Source organism: Polyodon spathula, chromosome 16, assembly GCF_017654505.1.
Source record: "Polyodon spathula isolate WHYD16114869_AA chromosome 16, ASM1765450v1, whole genome shotgun sequence".
NCBI classification, from domain to species: domain Eukaryota; kingdom Metazoa; phylum Chordata; class Actinopteri; order Acipenseriformes; family Polyodontidae; genus Polyodon; species Polyodon spathula.
This window is the reverse complement of record NC_054549.1, coordinates 21,769,989-21,790,582: the sequence shown is the minus strand read 5'-3', so window position 1 is coordinate 21,790,582 and position 20,594 is coordinate 21,769,989. Positions and strand designations below refer to the sequence as shown.

Sequence of the window (20,594 nt, the reverse complement as noted above, 5' to 3'; positions counted from 1 at the left end):
GAGCTCAGCAACATGACTAGGTAACCCATTCCATCCCCTCCCCACTCTCTGTGTGAAGAAGAGTCTCCTTCAGCAACATGACTAGGTAACCCATTCCATCCCCTCCCCACTCTCTGTGTGAAGAAGAGTCTCCTTCAGCAACATGACTAGGTAACCCATTCCATCCCCTCACCACTCTCTGTGTGAAGAAGTGTCTCCTTCAGCAACATGACTAGGTAACCCATTCCACCCCCTCACCACTCTCTGTGTGAAGAAGTGTCTCCTTCAGCAACATGACTAGGTAACCAATGCAATGCTTCCCTATGCTTTACCATACCTCTCTGTGCTTTACAATGCTTCCCTAGGCTTTACCATACCTCCCTGTGGTTTACAATGTTTCCCTATGCTTTACCATACCTCTCTGTGCTTTACAATGCTTCCCTATGCTTTACCATGGCTCTCTGTGCTTTACAATGCTTCCCTATGCTTTACCAGACCTCTTTGCTTTACAGTGCTCGTCTATGCTTTACTGTAACTTTGTGTTTTACAATGCTTCCCTATGCTTTACCATACCTTCCTGTGGTTTACAATGCTTCCCATTGCATTACCATACCTCTCTGTGCTTTACAATGCTTCCCTATGCTTTACCATGGCTCTCTGCTTTACAATGCTTCCCTATGCTTTACTCTGCTGTGCTTTTACTGTGGCTCAACTTTTGTGCCACAATTTCCACCGTGAGATGAAGCTTGGTGCCGTACAGCACCGGCAAAAACTCGCCGCCCTTGCATGAAAGCCGCCATAATGCCGTACAGCTCAGGCCCCCTTTCGGCGTCAGCAGTGCTTTACTGCGCTTGCGTGTATCCGCACAGCCTCCTGGTCCCTGAAGGAAGACGGGAAAACAAGATAGAGAGGGTGTTTTGTAACAAAAAAAAAAAAAAACCACAGAATCGTGTTGTTATAATATTACCGTGATTTCCTGAGACAGATTGTGACGGAGCGGAGCTATGGCGCAGTACAAGGGAGCTGCGAGTGAAGGCGGGCGTGCAATGCAGCTGATGAAAAAGAGGGAGAAACAGCGCGAGGAGCTGCAGCAACTGAAGCTGAAAATAGCCGAGGTACAGACGCCAACAAACACTCATAAACACGGCATTTAAGAGAGAAATCCTGTCCGCGCTGTTGTACACTTATCACGTACAGACCACGGTTACCTGGCTGGAAATTAAAATTAAAACGACAGTCAAAACAAAACACGACATTTAAAATCTGAACTTCCAGCGTTGCATTGTTGTCATGCGCATTGAGCATTGCACTTGGAGACAGAACGGCCATTACAGCGCTGATGACACCGAGTGCCGCCAGTCCGGCAAGTTGAATGAAAACCACGCAGTAATTCATTAGTTGACTGTGCGCCCTTGTATTAGTTGCGCTACCTCATATTTTAGTACTAGTGGATTACTTGATGCTAATACTTAATTTACAAACGCAGCGGCGGGTAGTGCGAACCCCCCCCTGTCCCCGCCTCAAAAAAAAAAAAAAGAGGCAGGAGGGCTCTAGAAACGTAAAACTTTTTCTGTCTTCTTAACATTTTACCCCAATTCAATCAATCTTTATATAGCGCCTTTCACAGTGGAACACAAAGCGCTTTACAAGATGCAGTAAATTCAAGAAAATCCATAATACTTCAAATAGAGAAATGCATAATACATGATATACAGTGGAAAGTACATAATACATGACAGTAACATAATACGTGAAATAGTACATTAAATACAATGGAAAGTGTAGAATGCATGATAGTTACATAATACGTGAAATAGTAGCAGCAGCTAATAGTAGCTATTCAAGGCTGTTAAATGCATTTTCTCCACTAGCCAGCAGATAAAAGAAAAACGGTAGCCCATCATAGCTTATTCTAATAATTTGCAACGTGTATACATATTTACCACACTCACACACACATATATATATATATATATAATATATATATATATATATAATATATAATATACACGCATACGCTGAGGCACAATGAAAACTTTTACGTCATTAGATATAATGAAAACGCTTACATTTTAAATAGTGAACAGATAGGTGTGTTGATTGCTTGAGTAGTATTCCTGTGGATAACAGAATACTGAATCATGTGATTTCATAAAAATGTCAGGTGCTCAGTGTTTGATGTTTGAGTTGAGTTAAAATTGCCAAAATTAGTTGATTTAAGAATCTGTATAAATAGCCATTCAAAAAAGACATGAACACAAGAACAGCGATTCCAATTTCACGACTTCAAGAAAACAATGTCGAGGTCTTGCCGTGGCCAGCTTTTTCTCCTGACCTGAGTCCAATAGAACATCTGTGGGAAAAAATCGCCAGTGCCATCCACAGGAGACAACCGTGACCGACCAACCTTCAGCAGCTGCACAGGAAGAGCGGAAGAACATCCCACAGCAGTCTATCCAGAGGCTGATCAGGTCTATGTGTCAAAGCTGCCAGGATTGTGTTAATGCTCAGAGAGGTCATACCTGATGCTAACTTTGTAATGTTTTCATTTTGACAGCGTGTCACGTTTCATACTGAAAACGTGATTCTTTGACCTGTATTTTTGTTCACATTGTCTGTGATTTTGTTTGATGTATCTGTTTTAAATATTTGATTAAATCCATTAGACCAGAGTGTTGCATGTCTTTTGTTCATTAGTATACATTCAAGTTAAAAGCTGTACCGTACTGATGTGAATAGAAATAAATAAGTAAACGCAAAGGAAAACTGTTAAGGTCAGAATTCCAAAACACATTACTTGTGAAATAACAACGGGGAACGTTGAGAAAGTCAAAATAGTGACTTAATGGATCCGCAACAAAATGTGTGCTGAGTGAGGGGGGCGGCATGTAAAAAGTTGGCGCTTCAGATAAGGCAGTCTTCCAGGCTGTGGTGTTTCCCTGTGTCTCAGCTGTGTTTCTTTCTCTTCCAGGATAACATGGTGAAGTCCAACATTGATAAGAAGTTCTCTGCGCATTATGATGCCGTGGAGGCTGAGCTGAAATCCAGCACTGTCGGTGAGTAAGATGGGAAGGACAAGATGCGTTTTAATTTGTGGAAGCAGTTCGGTCTCCGTGCCTCAAGTCTGCCCCGGACTGGAGGGAGCACCCTTTCTCTTGGGTGAGGGAGCAGTTCAGTCTCCGTGTCTCAAGCCTGCCCTTGGCTGGAGGGAGCACCCTTTCTCTTAGGAGGGTGAGGGAGGAACAGAGGGAGCAGTTCAGTCAACATGCCTCAAGCCTGACCTGGACTGGAGGGAGCACCCTTTCTCTTGGGGGGTGAGGGAGGGACAGAGGGAGCAGTTCAGTCTCATGCCTCAAGCCTGCCCTTGACTGGAGGGAGCACTCTTTCTCTTGGGGGGTGAGGGAGCAGTTCAGTCTCCGTGCCTCAAGCCTGCCCTTGGCTGGAGGGAGCACCCTTTCTCTTAGGGGTTGAGGGAGGAACAGAGGGAGCAGTTCAGTCAACATGCCTCAAGCCTGGACTGGAGGGAGCACCCTTTCTGTTAGGGGGTGAGGGAGGGACAGAGGGAGCAGTTCAGTCTCCGTGCCTCAAGCCTGCCCTTGACTGGAGGGAGCACCCTTTCTCTTGGGGGGTGAGGGAGGGACAGAGGGAGCAGTTCAGTCTCATGCCTCAAGCCTGCCCCGGACTGGAGGGAGCACCCTTTCTGTTAGGGGGTGAGGGAGGGACAGAGGGAGCAGTTCAGTCTCCATGTCTCAAGCCTGCCCCGGACTGGAGGGAGCACCCTTTCTCTTAGGGAGGGAGCAGTTCGGTCTCCGTGCCTAGAACTGAGAAAGACGTGCCTCTGCTAGTTGTATTCCATTCTAGCTGGCTGTATCCAATCCTATTTTGAAGCTTTTGTCTGTGTGCCTCCCTGCAGGTCTGGTGACTCTCAACGATATGAAAGCCAAGCAGGAGGCCCTGATCAAAGAGAGAGAGAAGCAGCTGGCCAAGAAAGAACAGTCCAAAGAGCTGCAACTGTGAGTGTCAATCGAGGGACATCACACTCCATTCACACAGCTATCAGGGGATAATTCCTTATCTTCAATTCCATTTCCAGTTCCTTTTGAGAACCAGTTTCCAATTCCCAGCAATTCCAAACCTGATTCCTTTTTACAGCATACACTTTATTGAGCTAAACCTGTGTGCAACTTGTGAAATGCATGAACGGTTTGTGCAATTGTTGGCTCAATAAAGCCTGTGTCGTAAAATGCATTGGTGTCGATTAAAAGGGGGAATAGGAATTGAAAAAAAAGGGATTGACCCCAAACCCTACCCCAGAATATTGCACGTTTTTTTTTGCGTAGCCGAATTTAACAGCAGAACTGCCGAGATTTCAGGCTACATACAGCCACCACACCCTCTAATTGTGCGTCTCCATTTTAAAACGGCTTCGATATGAAAATGAAGAACAATCTATTGGATCCAACTTAATAATTTTATTTATGAACATCATACATAACATTTTAACAGCAGAAACTCCGTATTTACATTGAAAATTATTATATTTTCTCATTTTTTTCAAAACGAGCACATATACATAAGCATGAAAAACTGTAGTAAATTAGACTATGCAATACACTTCTGTGTAAACAGGTATAGAAAGCTGTATGCACATATACAATTATAAAACATAAATAACTAGTTATAAAAATAGCATAAAACAAAAATACAACACAACTTATGCAACGTGAAAGCGCTTTGAATGAAAGAGTTCAAAGGCTCTGTCTGTGTTCAGAGTTCTGTTACAGCTTTCTCAGTACAATCTACGCAGAAAACACGCTTTTCAACTGTACCAGTGCATTTGCTACAGACTGCCTTTTCACAACGGGCACAGACATCAAAAGGTCTCTTTTTATTGCATTTAGCAGCCTGGCATTGTCTTTTGTTCCGTGTGCCAGCGGGCGCAGCCCTGGCTGAAGGTTGAGGGGCATTTGCCAGCCAGCTTTCGTGTCTAAATGTTTCTGCCGTAGCTCCAGGGCTAGCTGCAGAATGAAGTCCCTCCGAGTGATTGTGTTGCCTATGCACTCCTGGTACAAAACAAAAGCGTTGATGGCTGCCAGGTCCAAAACCTTATAAAAAAACAGCCACAGGTCACCTGTGAGTACCACCTTTGACAAAATACAGCCGTGCCATTTTATCCAGTATATCCACACTGTACTTTGTTGCGTTGTAAAATACAACGGTCTCTAGCTTTCGTTTAGCATCAGTCCCGATGGTCGCTGATTTGTGCAGAGAGCTTAGAATAAGCACTTTTTGTTTTCACACCTGTACACTCAAGGTGACCCAGTCGTTCTGCCTGAGGAGAGTAGTGGAGTGCAGGGGGGCTCGCACAGCTTCAGCTGTTGGTGGTACCTCTATTCAGAGTATTGTGATTCAATGTGTGTATTTTGTCACAACTGCTAATCAAATAAGTAATAGTAACAGTAATAATATATGAGGTATAGAATGACTTTCATTAGTGTTTCAGCGCTCGACAGGAGTATATAGTACGTTCTTTCACAATGACTGATTATTACAAAGCCCAGGCTAAATTGTCTGCTATATTGTATTGATTTCAGTATGCCGCATAAACTTGGGGTCTGGCAGTTGAAGCAAGTGCTTATAACTTATTCATTTTTACGATTCTGCTGCTGAAACACCGTATGAGTATTTAATTCAAATATTTAGTAACGCTTAAGAACGGACGTGCACGAGATATTCACATACGCGGAGATATTAAAATTTGAATTGCAAAAGCCATTCAAAAAGCAGCTATGGTGATGCTAGTGTTAATACCATGAGCGGCGATGGTGTCTGTAGTCTAGTTTGTACAGTTTTACATAAATGTAAACCTAGAGATGAGATGAAACTTGGGTTCGGAAGTTCTTTAGCACTTTAAAGCGCACATCTTCTGTGTTTTGCAGGAAGCTGGAGAAACAGAAGGAGAAAAAACGCAAGGAGGAGGAGAAGAGGAAGATTGCCAGTTTGTCGTTCAACCCCGAGGACGAGGAGGAGGAGGAGGACCAGGAAGAAGAGGAAGAGGAGGTTGACAGCTGCGAGGGTGACGATGGTCAGGACTCTGGCTTTTTATCTGCCTCTCTTAAACCCTTTTCAAACTGCGCTAGCCTCTTTCTTACCTGTTAACATCAGCAACATTATCACCACGCCACTTTTCTTGAGGTGGTTTCATCCTGGTTTAATGGAATTAAACATGCTGCCTGTCCGCCTGCTAACACTGCCTTAGGTCTTGTTTTTTGATGAAACGTCATGTACAGAAAACCAAACAAGCAAAGAAAGCTTGAAAAATTAACCTCTAAACAGGTAATATTCTGCTGTCTGACTTGCACATGATTAAACAGAGAAATGTGAATCACAGTGATGGAAATAAGACTCCCGTTGCACAGCAGTGTGATCCAGTCCTGGTTTCAGTGTGAGTTTAATAATAAGACACACCTGAGCTTGTTGCCTAGACACTGTAGCAAATCAAGCTGGTAGGAAAACCTGGAATGGGTGAAAATGCTGTGCAAAAGGAGGCTTATTTCCATCCCTGAATTAGCGAAAGGTCGTTATATAATAAAAGCACAGTACATTACAATTTACTGGCAACTTAGTCCAAAATGAATTCATCAAAATTCCTTTTCTTCAATGCGATCCAGGTTGATATAATTCCTTTTTAAGTATGTTTAAACCATGGCCAGTTATCCTATCAGGTTTATGGACTTGTCTGAGGTTTTAGTTGAGTTTGCTAGAGCCGGTGTTGTGGGCGGTGTAGCTTATCGTCTGCTGTTCTCTGTCTGTCTGAGACAATCTTCCACAACTAAGACAGCACTTTTCCTTGTAACCCTGAAAAGTTTTGCATCTCCCTATAGAAAAAAAATAAAATTGTCTGAATCCTAAAATTCTAGGCGATGCAAAAATATTGTTTTAAAAAATGTAATATTGTGTTTTATTTGTTTATTTATTTATTTTTCAGACTTGCCAGTTAAGAAAAGGAAACTGGGCAAAAATCCTGACGTGGATACCAGCTTTTTACCAGACCGGGATAGAGAGGTGAGGCCAAGGAGATCCTGAGAACGCTAAGCACCAAAAATCAAAAAGAGATATCAGAAAATGGCATGGCTTTTTTTTTTTTTTTTTTTTTAACTTTTAATAATTTAATTTTGTATTCATTTGTTTTATTTAAAACAACAAAAATAGAAAAAAATGTATATATGCACATAGGCACTTAAACTGTATATTCTTTTTTATAGGAGTAAATGTGTTTTGTGTTGTATTCGATTTGAAGGGAGCTTTTGAATGTGATTTTTGGGGGCTTGTTCGGTTTGATCACTGGAGGCACAGTCAGACTTGCTCTGTATTTCTTCTCGCTGTGGGTCCATGTCCCTGACTACTCCTTTATGTAATCGAGGTGCAATTTATTGAGTCTATTAAGAATCTTGTAGTACAGTGCTACCCCTTTGTAACGCTGTGGTCGGGCACCGTAGTTACGTGCTGTTTGTGTTCCTTCTTATAACGAGAACGCTAGTGTTACTGTAATGGCATTGTGGGACAAAACTGCCACCTTATAACCTGTTTTCAATTCCAGTTCATTTTTAAAATCAATTCCCAATTCCTCCAGATCAATTGGAATTGATATTTTAGAGCCATCATAATAATGCTGCGATTGTTCAACTGCTTTCATCTGAAGCCCGATTTTAATCAGCGCAACCCGCTTTCTCTCATTTTTCGTATAAAAAGCAGCACAGTGTTTTAATTCGGTCAGCGGAGGGTAATTGCGTCTCATCAACTTCAGTCTCCAATTAACTTCATGCACCTTCCTCGCCTTTCTCAAATGCACAAACCCACTGCATTGAAATAATCCATTCCCAGCATAGGAGGCTTGTTGCTAGGGAGCTGACTACACTGCCTTGTGGCTTTTGCTAGAGCGTTGCTGCCACACGTGAACACCTCGCTGGCTACAATAAAAACCGCTTGAACAAGTAGATATTTGATTTGCTTTGTTTTATTGTGCAATAGGCATGTAGATGAGAACAGTACAATGTTAATGCTTTGTTTTTAATTGTTTTGTATATTTGTTGCTTGTGGTGTGCAGTATGAAATAAAACCAGCAGTAATTCTAAGTGCTTATGTATATTGCAGCTAAGGCATATGCAGTTAGACAGTAGAAATGAGGAGCCAACTCAAGGAGCACGATATATCAGAATCTGCAGTATAGCGAGGGGCAATAGAACAAGGGGTGTGTGTACACACACGATATAACAAGGGGTGTGTGTGTATGTATGTATGTATGTATGTATATATATATATATATATATATATATATATATATATATATATATATATATATATATATATATATTATGTGTGTGTGTGTGTGTGTGTGTGTGTGTGTGTGTGTGTGTATATATATATATATATATATATATATATATATATATATATATGTACATATATATTTGGAGGCACATGTCTGTCCATATGTGTATTTCTAGAACTGTTCATGCAGTTGTGATGAAACTTGATTTGGACTCTGTTCAGCACCACAGCTGCCTGTCAGAAATTGGTTACAGATGGACGTAATCGTCCATCTATGCCCCGCGTCTTTGGTCTGTCTGTTTGATCAGGATCGTTCTGATGTCAAAATGCCTTTTGCAGGAGGAGGAGAACCGACTGAGAGAGGAGCTGAGGCAGGAGTGGGAGAGGAAGCAAGAGAAGATCAAGAGTAAGGCTTTCTGCTTTAGGCCATGGTTTAGCATACAAAGGCATGACAGACGCACCTTCCTGCCCAGATCCACCTCTGTTGTTGTATCTGAGCCCCATACAAAGACCTAGCAGCAGGAATCGAACATGATCATTGTCTAAGAGCTTCTGCATGCTGCTGTTTGTTCCTTTGGAACGTCAGGAGAGTTGGGGTTTGATACAGCACGATTGCCTCAGACTGGGTATCCTAGTGGTCTCCTGGAACCAGGTTTCAAGCTACTGTTGCTGAAAAAGTGGATGTGTGTTCCCTTGGCTTCAAAGACACTTCACTGTGCAAATAGAATATTAGGCTAGTTGTATGCTACAAGCTTTGGAATTTCATAAAGCAGGATTGGGAATAAGACTGTTATTGCATAGCACTTTTCACCCATTCCAGGTTTTAATACAAGCTTGATTAGCCATGGTGGGTCTTATTAGACTCACAGTAAAAACCAGAAATGGATCAAACTGCTCTGCAATGGGAGTCTTACTTCAATCTCTGCGTTGGTAACTTGCATCCCCTGCCGTGTGTGTAAATTCTAAATTAAAGCTTTTAGTATAATGGGGACAACATTATTTGCAGAATAGTGTAGAACAAGAACTGATAAAGTGAAATGCTAAATCAGAATTTGGCAAGCGATTGCCTGGATGGATGCACAGCTACTAAATGCTGCTAAATAAACCCTGACCGTGTGACTGAAGTAGCTTTTGTGTTTCAGGTGAGGAGATTGAGATCACCTTCAGCTACTGGGATGGATCTGGGCATCGTAGGACTGTGAAGGTAATAAATAAAAAAAACAAACCCGTGACATGCAGTATAATGGATCATTAACCCTTTGCGGTCCATTTATTTAGCGCTTGTCAGGCGAGTCGGGTCCAGTTTATTTTACACGCACTGTTTAAAAAATTATTTTTTCAGAGTAAAACAGGTTTAAAAGGCATTGCATTGCAAAAGGACATCTCCAGCCAAGCCCCACCCCTTGTTCACTGTATTTTTCGCATACCTCTTTATAGACCTCTCATGATCACTCGATTTATCACCAAATTCCTCAATAATGCAATCCAAGTCATTATTTTATTACTGTAACATCTCAAAAAGCTCTGCAGATGTCTGTGATATTCTTTGAGCGCTGGATGCAGAAGCAGCTCTCTCCTTTGTTTGTGTCCGTGTTATCTCTGTAGTGGATGGGGCTATCAGATACGTCTTTTTTTTTTTTGGCTTCATTCGGCTCCTATTGGTCTCAGTCGGCCATTGAAAATTTTTTTCTGCTTTTTCTGGAGAAAAAACGACTAGAGACCTGTGCTTGACATCTTTTTGATGATGTCGGACAGGGTCCAACATCGGACTGGAAAGGGAAAATTGTAATGTAGGACCTGGTCTGACACAGGACCGCAAAGGGTTAAAAGAGACCCTAATATATGAATTAACAGGTATGTCAGAAACAACCCCCCCCACCCCCTCACAGCTGATCAGTGCTTTTAGTTACTTGAAAATGTAGTTCACTGTATAACAAAGAGTTTATTGGTTGCTAAAAGCCAGGGGGCGCCAAACCTGGTCCTGGAGAGCTACTGGGTCTTCTGGTTTTCATATCAACCAAGCTCTCAGTTACTTAACTGCAACAATTCTTGGCTTCATTAGTCAAGATTAACGGGTGTTTCCAGATCTCCATCGATGATGTAAAGACACCTAGAAAACCTGCCCAGATTATATATATATATATATAGTACCAGTCAAAAGTTTGAGTGCACTTGCTGGAAACTAGGTTTTTTTCATAATTGACAATGTTTTACGTCATATACGTTTCTGTAAAAATGAAAACACACGTTACAATATACAAAACAAAACATAAAGAGTATCAAAGCAATGTTCAAGAAGATTGTCTCTAAATCTTAGATTCCTCAAAATAGCCACCCTTTGCCTTAATAACAGCCTCACAAACACAAGGCATTCCGTTAACAAGTTTCGGCAGGAAATCACCTGACGTGTCTTCCCAGCTGTTCTGCAGCAATTCCCAGAGATGTAGGGCACTTGTGGGTAGCTTTGCTTTGACTCTTCTGTCTAGTTCGTCCCATACAAGTTCTATGGGATTGAGGTCTGGAGACTGGGCAGGTTATTAGATTGAGTTGTCCTTCACTTTCCTTCTTCGCCAGATAGTTCTTGCACAACTTTGAGGTGTGTTTCGGGTCATTATCTTGCTGAAGAATGAAGGACTGCCCAACTAGCCGTAATCCTGATGGAATGGTATGCCTCTGAAGTATGCCATGATAGCTATGCTGGTTGAGCTTGCCATGGACAAACAAGTTTTATTTGTTGTTCCCTTACCTTTCTGTGATGTTTGCAGTCATTCCGAATTGCTCCCAGTGCAGTTACTCAAACACTAGCCTAAATAAATAATTCATAGACCTACGTAACTGAGGCTAGATCAGACACAGCACCATCTAGCTGTGTGCAGCTTTAGGACCTTGTGTATTGGAAATACACCGCTGTCCACTAGGTGGTGCAAGCGCTTGCTAACATAAAGACCCTGTGGTCTAGGTTACACAGAGAACTAGAACAGGTCTAAAAGAACTGGAACAGTTCCTGAACTCTTAGTGGGAGCCCAGATTCACCTGCATGAATGTGTGTGATTTTGTGAATCAGCAAGCGATGTAACAGTGACTGTCGTGTGCGTCTTTGCTCTCCCTCCCTCTCTCTCTGTCTCTCTGTGTTCTAGATGAAGAAGGGCAACACGATGCAGCAGTTCTTGCAGAAAGCGCTGGAGATCATGAGGAAAGATTTCAGCGAACTCAGGTATTAAAACGGGCAGTGATAAACTAGCGAGACTAACTTGAACTGCTGGATGTTTGACTGTGTTATTTATACAGTGGCAGTATCTGTTTATAGCAATTCAACAGACCCAGCCATCATCTCAATGTCGTTGTAGTAAATATGCAGCTCTGGCCAAAAGTTTTGCATGACCCTATAGAATGAACTAATTTTGCTTTATAAAGTCGAATTAAATCTGCTGAATAACGTTAACACATTGAATTCCACACCGCTTTGTAGCTTTCCATCTACTAATGACGACTGACAAAAATTGAAAAAAGTGACATTTCTAAATCTAACATGAAGTGCTGTACTACTATTGTGGCTTCCAGTAGCAATATCATTTTGTAGTTCCGTTAATGTTAAATAAAATAGCTAAATTATGTGCTATAGCTTATTTTTGTAATCCTAAAAAAGTGGTGCAAAACTTTTGGCCACACTTACTATCCGGGAACAAAAAAAAATAAAAATTGTTACACGGTCTAATCAGTGACTGCAATGTATTGTCACATAATCCTCTGTTATACGTGTGCCGTTGTCATAATATACATTTTGAAAGTTGTTTCTTTATTATAAAATGTTTTTTTCAGATCTGCTGGGGTGGAGCAGCTGATGTACATCAAGGAAGATCTCATCATTCCACATGCAAGTGAAAATGTCCTTTAATTTCACCTACCCAGCGATCTCTGTAATGCAGAGCTGGGACAGTATTCAAGCAAACTCTGCTTACAATCTATCCAGTTGCAAAAATGAGCAAGTTTGTATTTCATTCATGTAGTGGGATTTATAAATGGCAACCAATGCATACATTAATTCTAAAATAAATCAACTGTAGAGAAGAGTTACTCCTCTAATAGATATTTTATTTCATTCCTGAGATTTATTTTTACTGTAATATGTTATGAATGATGTTGTTTTCCAGATAATTAAACATGACAGACTATTCAAATAACATTTGTAAATAATTTTCCCACTTGAAAAACCTGTGTGTGTCCCAGCGCTGATATAATGCAATGCGCTCTATCAAAAATCTAACCTAGAGAAAGTCAAGCAGACCAATGTTTGGTGAAGGGCGATTCCCTAGTGCCGTAAAGTTTCTTTCTTCGTCTATAGTTTTGATTTGTTGCGCAGGTGAAATCAAACTGCTACAGGTGAAAATCTCGAAATAAATGTCAAAATTGGCAAATTAGAGTCTAATTTAATAGATGACTTTAGTAGGCCACACTTGCAATTCATTTCAAACAGCAAGAGAAAAGGAGCACACAGCCACAAACGGTAAAACGCAGGAGACTTTTTAGAAGTTGTCTAATTAAAGCACAAAGCGGTCTAACATTTCCACACGCGAGTGCCTACTGTTTCTATATCACCGATGTGTTACGCATTTGAATCCCATATTGTGCTATATATTGTCACAACTTAAAACTAGCCTGCTTATTAAAATCTAACTGATGTGTTTTTTGTTTTCCAGCATCACAGCTTCTATGATTTCATTGTAACCAAAGCCAGAGGCAAAAGTGGTAAGTGTTTTTTTGGTTTTCCTTTTTAGAGGGGGTGGGGGGGGTTAAATCAATAGCTAGGTAGGATGGGGTCAATTTCTGTTTAAAATCAATTCCGAATCCCTTTCCCTTTTAACCCTTAGCGGTCCATTTATTCAGTGCTTGTCAGGCGCATCGGGTCCAATTTATTTTCATACACGCTGTTTATTTTACACGTGCTGTTTTAAATACTTTTTTCCAGAGTAAAACAGGTTTAAAGGGCATTGAATCGCAAAAGGACACTCAGTACTGTATCTCCAGCCAAGCCCCACCCCTTGTTCGCTGTATTTTTCACATACCTCTTTATAGACGTGCATACTGATAAATCCTTTCCTGATCACTCGTTTTATCACTAAACTCCTCAATAATGTGATCCAAGTCCTTATTTTATTACTATAGCATCTCAAAAAGCTCTGCTGATGTCTGTGATATTCTTTGAGCGCTGGATGCTGAAGCAGCGCTCTCCTTTATTTTGTCCGTGTTATCTCTGTGGTGCAGGGGGGGGCTATCAGATACGCCCTTTTTCTTTTTTGTTTTTACAGCTTCATTCGGCTCCTTTCGGTCTCACTCGGCCATTGAAAGGTTTTCTCTGCTTTTTCCGGAGAAAAAACGACTAGAGACTTGTGCTTGACGTCTTTTTGATGATGTCGGACTGAAAAGGGAAAATGTAACGTCGGCCCAACACAGGACCGCAAAGGGTTAATCAATTCAAACACGCCACCATTGATCCAAATCGCAGGTCGCAGTATTCTGTTAAAACGAGCCTCTCGCAGTGGCTCGAAATCGCTGCAGTCGTCGTTTGTTAGTCATTCAAACTGGCTTCGAATGAAAGCAGGTGAACAATCCCATGAGTTATTGTTACGTCTCCAGAAGTGTCAATTCCGGTTCATTTCGAGGAATTGGAATTAGAATTAGGAATTGATTTTTAAAAAAGGGATTAGAAACCATGGAACTGACCCTGTCGGTAGATACGAGAACACAACCCCCGACCCCCACCCCCCCACAAAAACAGCCCTTGGCAAGCATGCCTTTGAACATCCCTGCTAAGTGAACACTGTGCTGTTTCCTCCTCAGGCCCGCTGTTCAATTTCGATGTGCACGAGGATGTCAGGTTGCTCAGCGACGCCACAGTGGAGAAAGATGAGGTGAGACTGAAGATGTACTTCCACACTATATAAATAAATAAGAGGCTTGGTGGTCCAGGGGTTAGAGAAAGGGGCATGATGTCTAGCTCTGGTAGACAGAGTAACCTTTAGCGGTCCATTTATTCAGCGCTTGTCAGGTGCGTCGTGTCCAATTTATTTTCACATGTGTTGTTTAAAATTTTTCCCCAGAGTAAAACAGGTTTAAAAGGCACTGAATCGCAACAGGACAGTCAGTACTGCGTATCTCCAGCCAAGCCCCACCCCTTGTTCGTTGTATTTTTCACATACCTCTTTATAGACGTGCATACTGATAAATCCTCTCCTGATCACTCGTTTTATCATCAAACTCCTCAATAACGCAATCCAAGTCATTATTTTATTACTGTAACATCTCAAAAAGCTCTGCAGATGTCTGTGATATTCTTTGAGCGCTGGATGCAGAAGCAGCTCTCTCCTTTGTTAGTGTCAGTGTTTTCTGGTGCACAGGGTGCCCTTTTTTATTTATTTATTTTTTGGCTCCTGTCGGTCTCACTCGGCCATTGAAAAGTTTTCTCGGCTTTTTCCGGAGAAAAAAACGACGAGACCTGTGCTTGACGTCTTTTTTGATGATGTGGGACAGTGTCCGACATCGGACTGGAAAGGGAAAATCGTAATGTCGGACCTGGTCCGACACAGGACCGCAAAGGGTTAACTGAACCGCTCTCCTTGTTCTCTGCAGTCTCACGCTGGTAAGGTGGTGCTGAGGAACTGGTACGAGAAGAACAAGCACATTTTTCCAGCTAGCCGGTGGGAACCCTACGACCCAGAGAAGAAGTGGGATAAATACACGGTACGTGGAGAGGCTTCCTCACCCCACTGTCATGAAATGCAATGCAGTGTACGCGCCTCACGTTTAAAACTGTCCCTACTCCCGCACTTCAGCCAGTCACATACAGCAGTGTGCACATCTATGAGAACACCTCATGATCTGCTGTGCGTGTGAGATGAAACCACTGGAACCAAAAATCTAGGAAAACTGTCAGAATTGGCAGATTAGTGATTGTCTAATTTAATGGATGATAGGCTAGGCTAGGCTACGCGTGCAATTCATTTAACATAGTGAGAGAAAAGGAACACAGCGCCATAACTGGTAAAAAGAACTTTTTGAAGTTGTAAGATGCCTAATTAAAGCACAAAGTGGTCTAACATTTTTGCACACACTTGCCTGTTTCTATATGGTTTCATGCTCTTCTAATTCTGATATTACCACATTGTTTTGTAAGTGATGTTAGCAGTAACTTACTGTGAATCCCAAGCACATGTTCGCATGATCTCTTCTGTGCCTTTTTGTCCCAGTTTAATGCTTGCACAACTCCTAAAACGCTTTTTTTTGTTTGGTATTTTCAGATCCGATAAAGGAATCTTCAAAAAAAAGTCTGTGGACCGTTTTTTTTTTTTTTTTTTTTTAATCCTGCAAGTGCTGTCCTTTTTCTTTCTTTCTTCTAAAACTGTAACCATGAATGAAAAAAGATTGAAGTTGAACTGGATTTGTGACATGCTTTGACCTTTTTGGGGTCTGTATTTTGTTTTATTTAGCGTGGGTGTCGCTGTACACATTAAACGCCTCTGTTTGCAAAGCTACCAGTAGCTCTAAGCATTTTGACTCCTAACATTTTATTCTACTTAGATCACCTGGTCTTGTAACCAAGTATATTGAGCATCAAAAGAAATGTATCACTTATATTTGGATAAAATTCACGAGATATGATCAAAAAAATCTGTTTCAGAGCAGGTGCAGTGACCCTCTATTGTGCTAATTATCAATTGACGTCACAAAGATGCTGCAGAATGATCTGTCGATCTTGGGCAGGTGTTGTGACTCTTGGTCTCCCAGTTGGTGGCCTGTCATTGACAGAGTGTGTCTGCTTATACAGTCTCGCCAGGTTTGAAATTGCTGGTTGTGAGCACCCAAAACGGAGAGCCACAGCGCGCTGCCCCAGTCAAGCCTCCAGCATGCCGATTGCACGAAGGCGCTGCTCTCTTCACAGACGTGGCACATGTTTTTTTTTTTTTTTTTTGTGTTTTTCTTCATTGCTTTTATTCAAGCTTGCAATTCAATAGCTGAAATCACTCCGTATCCAGAGTCCAATCAACTCTATCACTAATTAGGTGATTAAGAGCTTCAGTCACTCCAGCGTGTCGTGGGCAAGGATGAAGGATCAAATGATTAAAAAGAAACCAGAAACATTTTGTCAATGTCCATCATTTACATACTTAATTTTTTTCAAAAATAAATGTTCTAATAGTGTTAAGTTTCTTTTGATTCTCGGTATACTAACACCTAATTGAACCATTCAGCCTGGCCACTTTGTTAGAACAATTGAATTTGGCCTGGCGCTGGTGTGGGGGGGTGCTCCCTTGGTATACCCAGGATCCCTGGATTACTCGGGTAGGCTGAGTGAATAGTTTATTAAGCGTCATTACTGAACCTAGATGGCAATGGCAGCTTGAATCCTTTCAAGGTTCACAATGAACTGAACGCATGTTTCTTCTTAAAATCACATTGGAGAACGACTGATGCATCTCTGATAATTTGGACAACCGGAAAATCCCAGTACATCTGAAACCCTGTTTTTTTTTTGGTTTTTTTGCAGGTAAATTTATGTATGATCAGTTTCACAAAACTACGGTAGCAAGTTAGGTAATGTTACTGTCCCCAAGTGTCTTTCTGATCGGCACTGTGTATCCTGAAATAGAGACGTTTTAATGAATGAAATTACCAACCTGTATAACTAAAACCATGCAGAGAGACGCTGTAAATTATCTGTAAAGTTTTCTTGTTTTCAATGTTTCCTCCTTAACCTTTGGTAAGCAAGCTGTTATGTAATAAACACTGTTGTGAAAATGACATTTTTTATTTGTTTTTTTTAAGATGTAGAAATTGTTGAAAACAGAATAGTCTGTGTGATATATTTAAGTTTGAGTAGAGCGATACAGTAGACAATACAGTATTTAAGGAAATTGTTGTTTCCTGTACAATAGAGTAAGAGTGTTTTGAGGACTTAACGTGTGGCTTTATAAAGTCTGTATTGTAGTTCTGCTTTCATCCACAAGATGGCAGACTAACACAAATATCAGTGTTAAAACCAAGATAGTGGTTGCAAACGCCAGAAAAACAAGAATTAGTGATGGGACAACAAATATATTTGTGTGTGAGAATTATAATACTGTCTGTTTTTTAGTTATTTTCATGGTGTGCACTTTTCAACAAGCTTAGAACAAAGAAGAGTTAGGCAGAATTTGAACTGAAGTCTTTAAAATCTTAAAAGGACTTGACAGTTAACCCTTTAAGCATTACACAGAAACCAGGACCAGAGGACACAAAGTTGGCAATGAAGTGGACTCAGAACAGAGGGCAGGAGACACTTCTTCACACAGAGAGCGGTGAGGGGATGGAATGGGTTACCTAGTCATGTTGCTGAAGGAGACTCTTCACACAGAGAGTGGGGAGGGGATGGAATGGGTTACCTAATCATGTTGCTGAAGGAGACTCTACTTCACACAGAGAGTGGTGAAGATGAATACATTTTTGTATGTTCTTGAAACACGAATAGACACATTGCAGCTTTCTGCATGCAATTGTAACAATCTAGTTGTGAGTTTGCAGCCGTCCCGGCACTGATGCAAAAAGCTTTGACTCTCAAACTGATCTAATATTAGTGATGTTGCTGCATTAGTCCTGCTGTCTCTCTTAATTAGCCTGGCCCCAATTAACATGAGATAAATTTTCTGTGCTGTCTGGGAATTATTCAAATGAAACCTCAAACCTCTTACTGCTATTGCCTAATGGCTTGTGGATGTAATTTGATTCGATTGGGTTTGAACTTTGCAGGAATTAAATCATGAAGTCCCATCTGCACCTGGGTATTTCTAGAGCATGAATTGCTTTAGGTTTTGGCTACTTGTTTCCCCCACAGTGTTTAATGCAGTTTTACCGTGGTTGTACTATGCATTTACCATGGCCTATAGTTCATCATGGCTTGCAATGCTTTTTAATATGCTCTTTGGGCTTTACAATGCTTGCCTGTTCTTTACCATGCTTTCACTGTGCTGTATTGCACTTTGCTGTGCTTTTACTGTGGCTAAACTTTTATAAGGGTTAGTTTACTCTGTTTTTACAATGCTTCCCTGTGCTTTACAGTGCTTGCCTATGCTTTACCATGCTTTCACTGTGCTTTACAATGCTTCCCTATGCTTTACCATACCTCTGTGTGCTTTACAATGCTTCCCTATGCTTTACCGTACCTCTCTGTGCTTTACAGTGCTTCCCTATGCTTTACCAGACCTCTCTGTGCTTTACAGTGCTTCCCTATGCTTTACCATACCTCTCTGTGCTTTACAATGCTTTCTCTGTGCTTTATTACAATTTGCTGTCGTGCTACAACTTCGAATTTTGGTCATAAATGTTTCATTTTTGTCCGTCGCTTGTATGTGCGAAACGGCCCTCTCCCTGACCCTTGCCCTCTTAAAACTTCAATTGTCACTGGAGCTGTGCTTTTGTGATGCGAGCCTCCATCTCTAAACTGGCATGCCTGTGGAACTGTGTTGAACCCCATAAGCCTCCTTTTCAGCAGATGTCGACGTGAAACAGGATGCTAATGACCTTCTGCCGTGACTTTTAAACCCTGCCCCAGAGCTACAATGCAGAGCTAAACACTAGGAAACTATACTTGGAATTCATCTCCTTTATCCTGAGTTTAACACATATTAATACAAAACCTTACTAGGTTTTTTTGTTTGTTTTTTTTTAGTCAAAATTTGACCCTACTAAAGTACTGTGAAAATACTGATTTTTTGCCAATAAAATCCGTAGATATTTACATTTCATGGATACATATGAAGGAGGCAGTGTGATCCAGTGGTTAAAGTCCAGGACTGACTCACTGTGTGAGACCCTGAGCAAGTCACTTCATCGCCTTGTGCTCCTTCCTGCGTGACGATGAGATGTTAAATCAGCGTCCTATTGTAAGTGACTCTGCATATAATGCACCGTTCACAGCCTGCCTCTGGAAAGCGCTTTGTGATGGTGGTCCACTATGAAAGACGCTATACAAAAATAAAGATTTGATATATGATATATGTAAATAACAAAATAAACTTTAGTGTAATATGAAGTTGTCTCTTTTAGCATACTGAACTTTATTAATAACTTAATCATATTCACAAACAGTGGAAGCATATGAGCTGTTTTTCTGTCTGGCCCTGAGTTTCACCCTCGATATTTGCCTGGAAACTAGGAAAATAATGATTTTCATTGTTTTTTTCACCTGTTTTAATTATTTTTGATACCTGCAGCACAGGGAGTATTAATCTACAGTGTGGGGGTGTCAGGGTCTGGGGTCCCTAATACCTGCTGCACAGATCGAAGTCAAAAGAAAGAAGTCTAGCAGATCGTCCTCAGAGGAATTGGATTGGAGATCAAGCGTTTTGGCTGATGAGGTAAGCCTGTAAACACGGCACATTTTTACATATATAACTGGAAATCCATATATCCATTTGCGATGAAACTTGGCATTAACATTGTTTAGCAGACGTTACTCGAGAGTGATTCTGAGGATATGAAAGAGGTGTGTTTGTCTGTCTCACACTTTTCATTTTTACAAATCTCTGTTTAACCAGGATCGAACACTGGAGACACGCATCTCATTTACAAGGGAGGTCCTGGCAGGAGCAGGCTTCAAGAAATAACTAAAGCAACAGCAAAAAAAAAAAAAAAACAGGAAAACGAAATGAAAGCATTAAAAAAAAAACAACAGTTCCAATTCACGTATGATCCTGGTTGAGCATTTACATCTTAAGACCACAGGAAGTTATTATGCACACTAAACCAAAATGCAATATACTTTACCAGGATGCCTAATTTTGCTTCCCTAATGACATACAGGTGTTAAACCTCACCAATTGTCATTAAACTCTTTTTTGACATTTCCAATTCTTATTTTGAATGTCCGGTCGTGGTGATGGTGGATGTACGTTACTGACATGTTAACATATAGAGAAACCTGAGACTGTACCTCAAGCTAAAATGCTTTCCAGAGCCTCGCTGCTGCTGCTGCTATTGCCAGCAGATTATACTGACTGCATGCCTTCCCGTTCCAGTGCGTGCATGCCTGTGGTCCCTCTGTGTCACCGAACCACTGCCACGCAAGACTTTGGAGTTATTTTCAGAGCTTGGAAAATACTACGCCGCAGAGAAGACAGAAAACCGAGCTTAATTTTGTTCAGCTGTCGCCTCCATGTCTACCAGTTTCTCATCTCCAGTCTGCAGTGTAGTATCTCCTAGGCACTGAGCTCTAAGTACTGCTTCCCTCCCAGTCCATCAGCTCTAACGTATGA

At 41.2% G+C, this 20,594-nt stretch overlaps 1 protein-coding gene across 1 annotated transcript; it reads left to right on the top strand.

Annotated features, from left to right (window-relative positions):
* The first annotated feature begins 824 nt into the window (after positions 1-824).
* fam50a (family with sequence similarity 50 member A) lies at positions 825-17,106 on the top strand. The gene is made up of 13 exons (XM_041273833.1): positions 825-1,094; positions 2,951-3,035; positions 3,893-3,992; positions 5,919-6,064; positions 6,968-7,044; positions 8,650-8,716; positions 9,453-9,514; positions 11,448-11,524; positions 12,130-12,184; positions 13,008-13,056; positions 14,149-14,219; positions 14,938-15,048; positions 15,606-17,106. The coding sequence occupies exons 1-13, from the start codon at positions 984-986 to the stop codon at positions 15,612-15,614; spliced, it is 1,020 nt and encodes a 339-aa protein (XP_041129767.1). The 5' UTR covers positions 825-983; the 3' UTR covers positions 15,615-17,106.
* Positions 17,107-20,594: the final 3,488 nt, after the last annotated feature.

Bases quoted from the DNA above. Each gene is read 5' to 3' on its own strand.
- fam50a (XM_041273833.1), top strand. From the start codon at position 984: ATGGCGCAGTACAAGGGAGCTGCGAGTGAAGGCGGGCGTGCAATGCAG. The intron at 3,993-5,918 runs GTGAGTGTCAAT...TGTGTTTTGCAG, and splicing joins CAGTCCAAAGAGCTGCAACT to GAAGCTGGAGAAACAGAAGG. The intron at 14,220-14,937 runs GTGAGACTGAAG...TGTTCTCTGCAG, and splicing joins CCACAGTGGAGAAAGATGAG to TCTCACGCTGGTAAGGTGGT.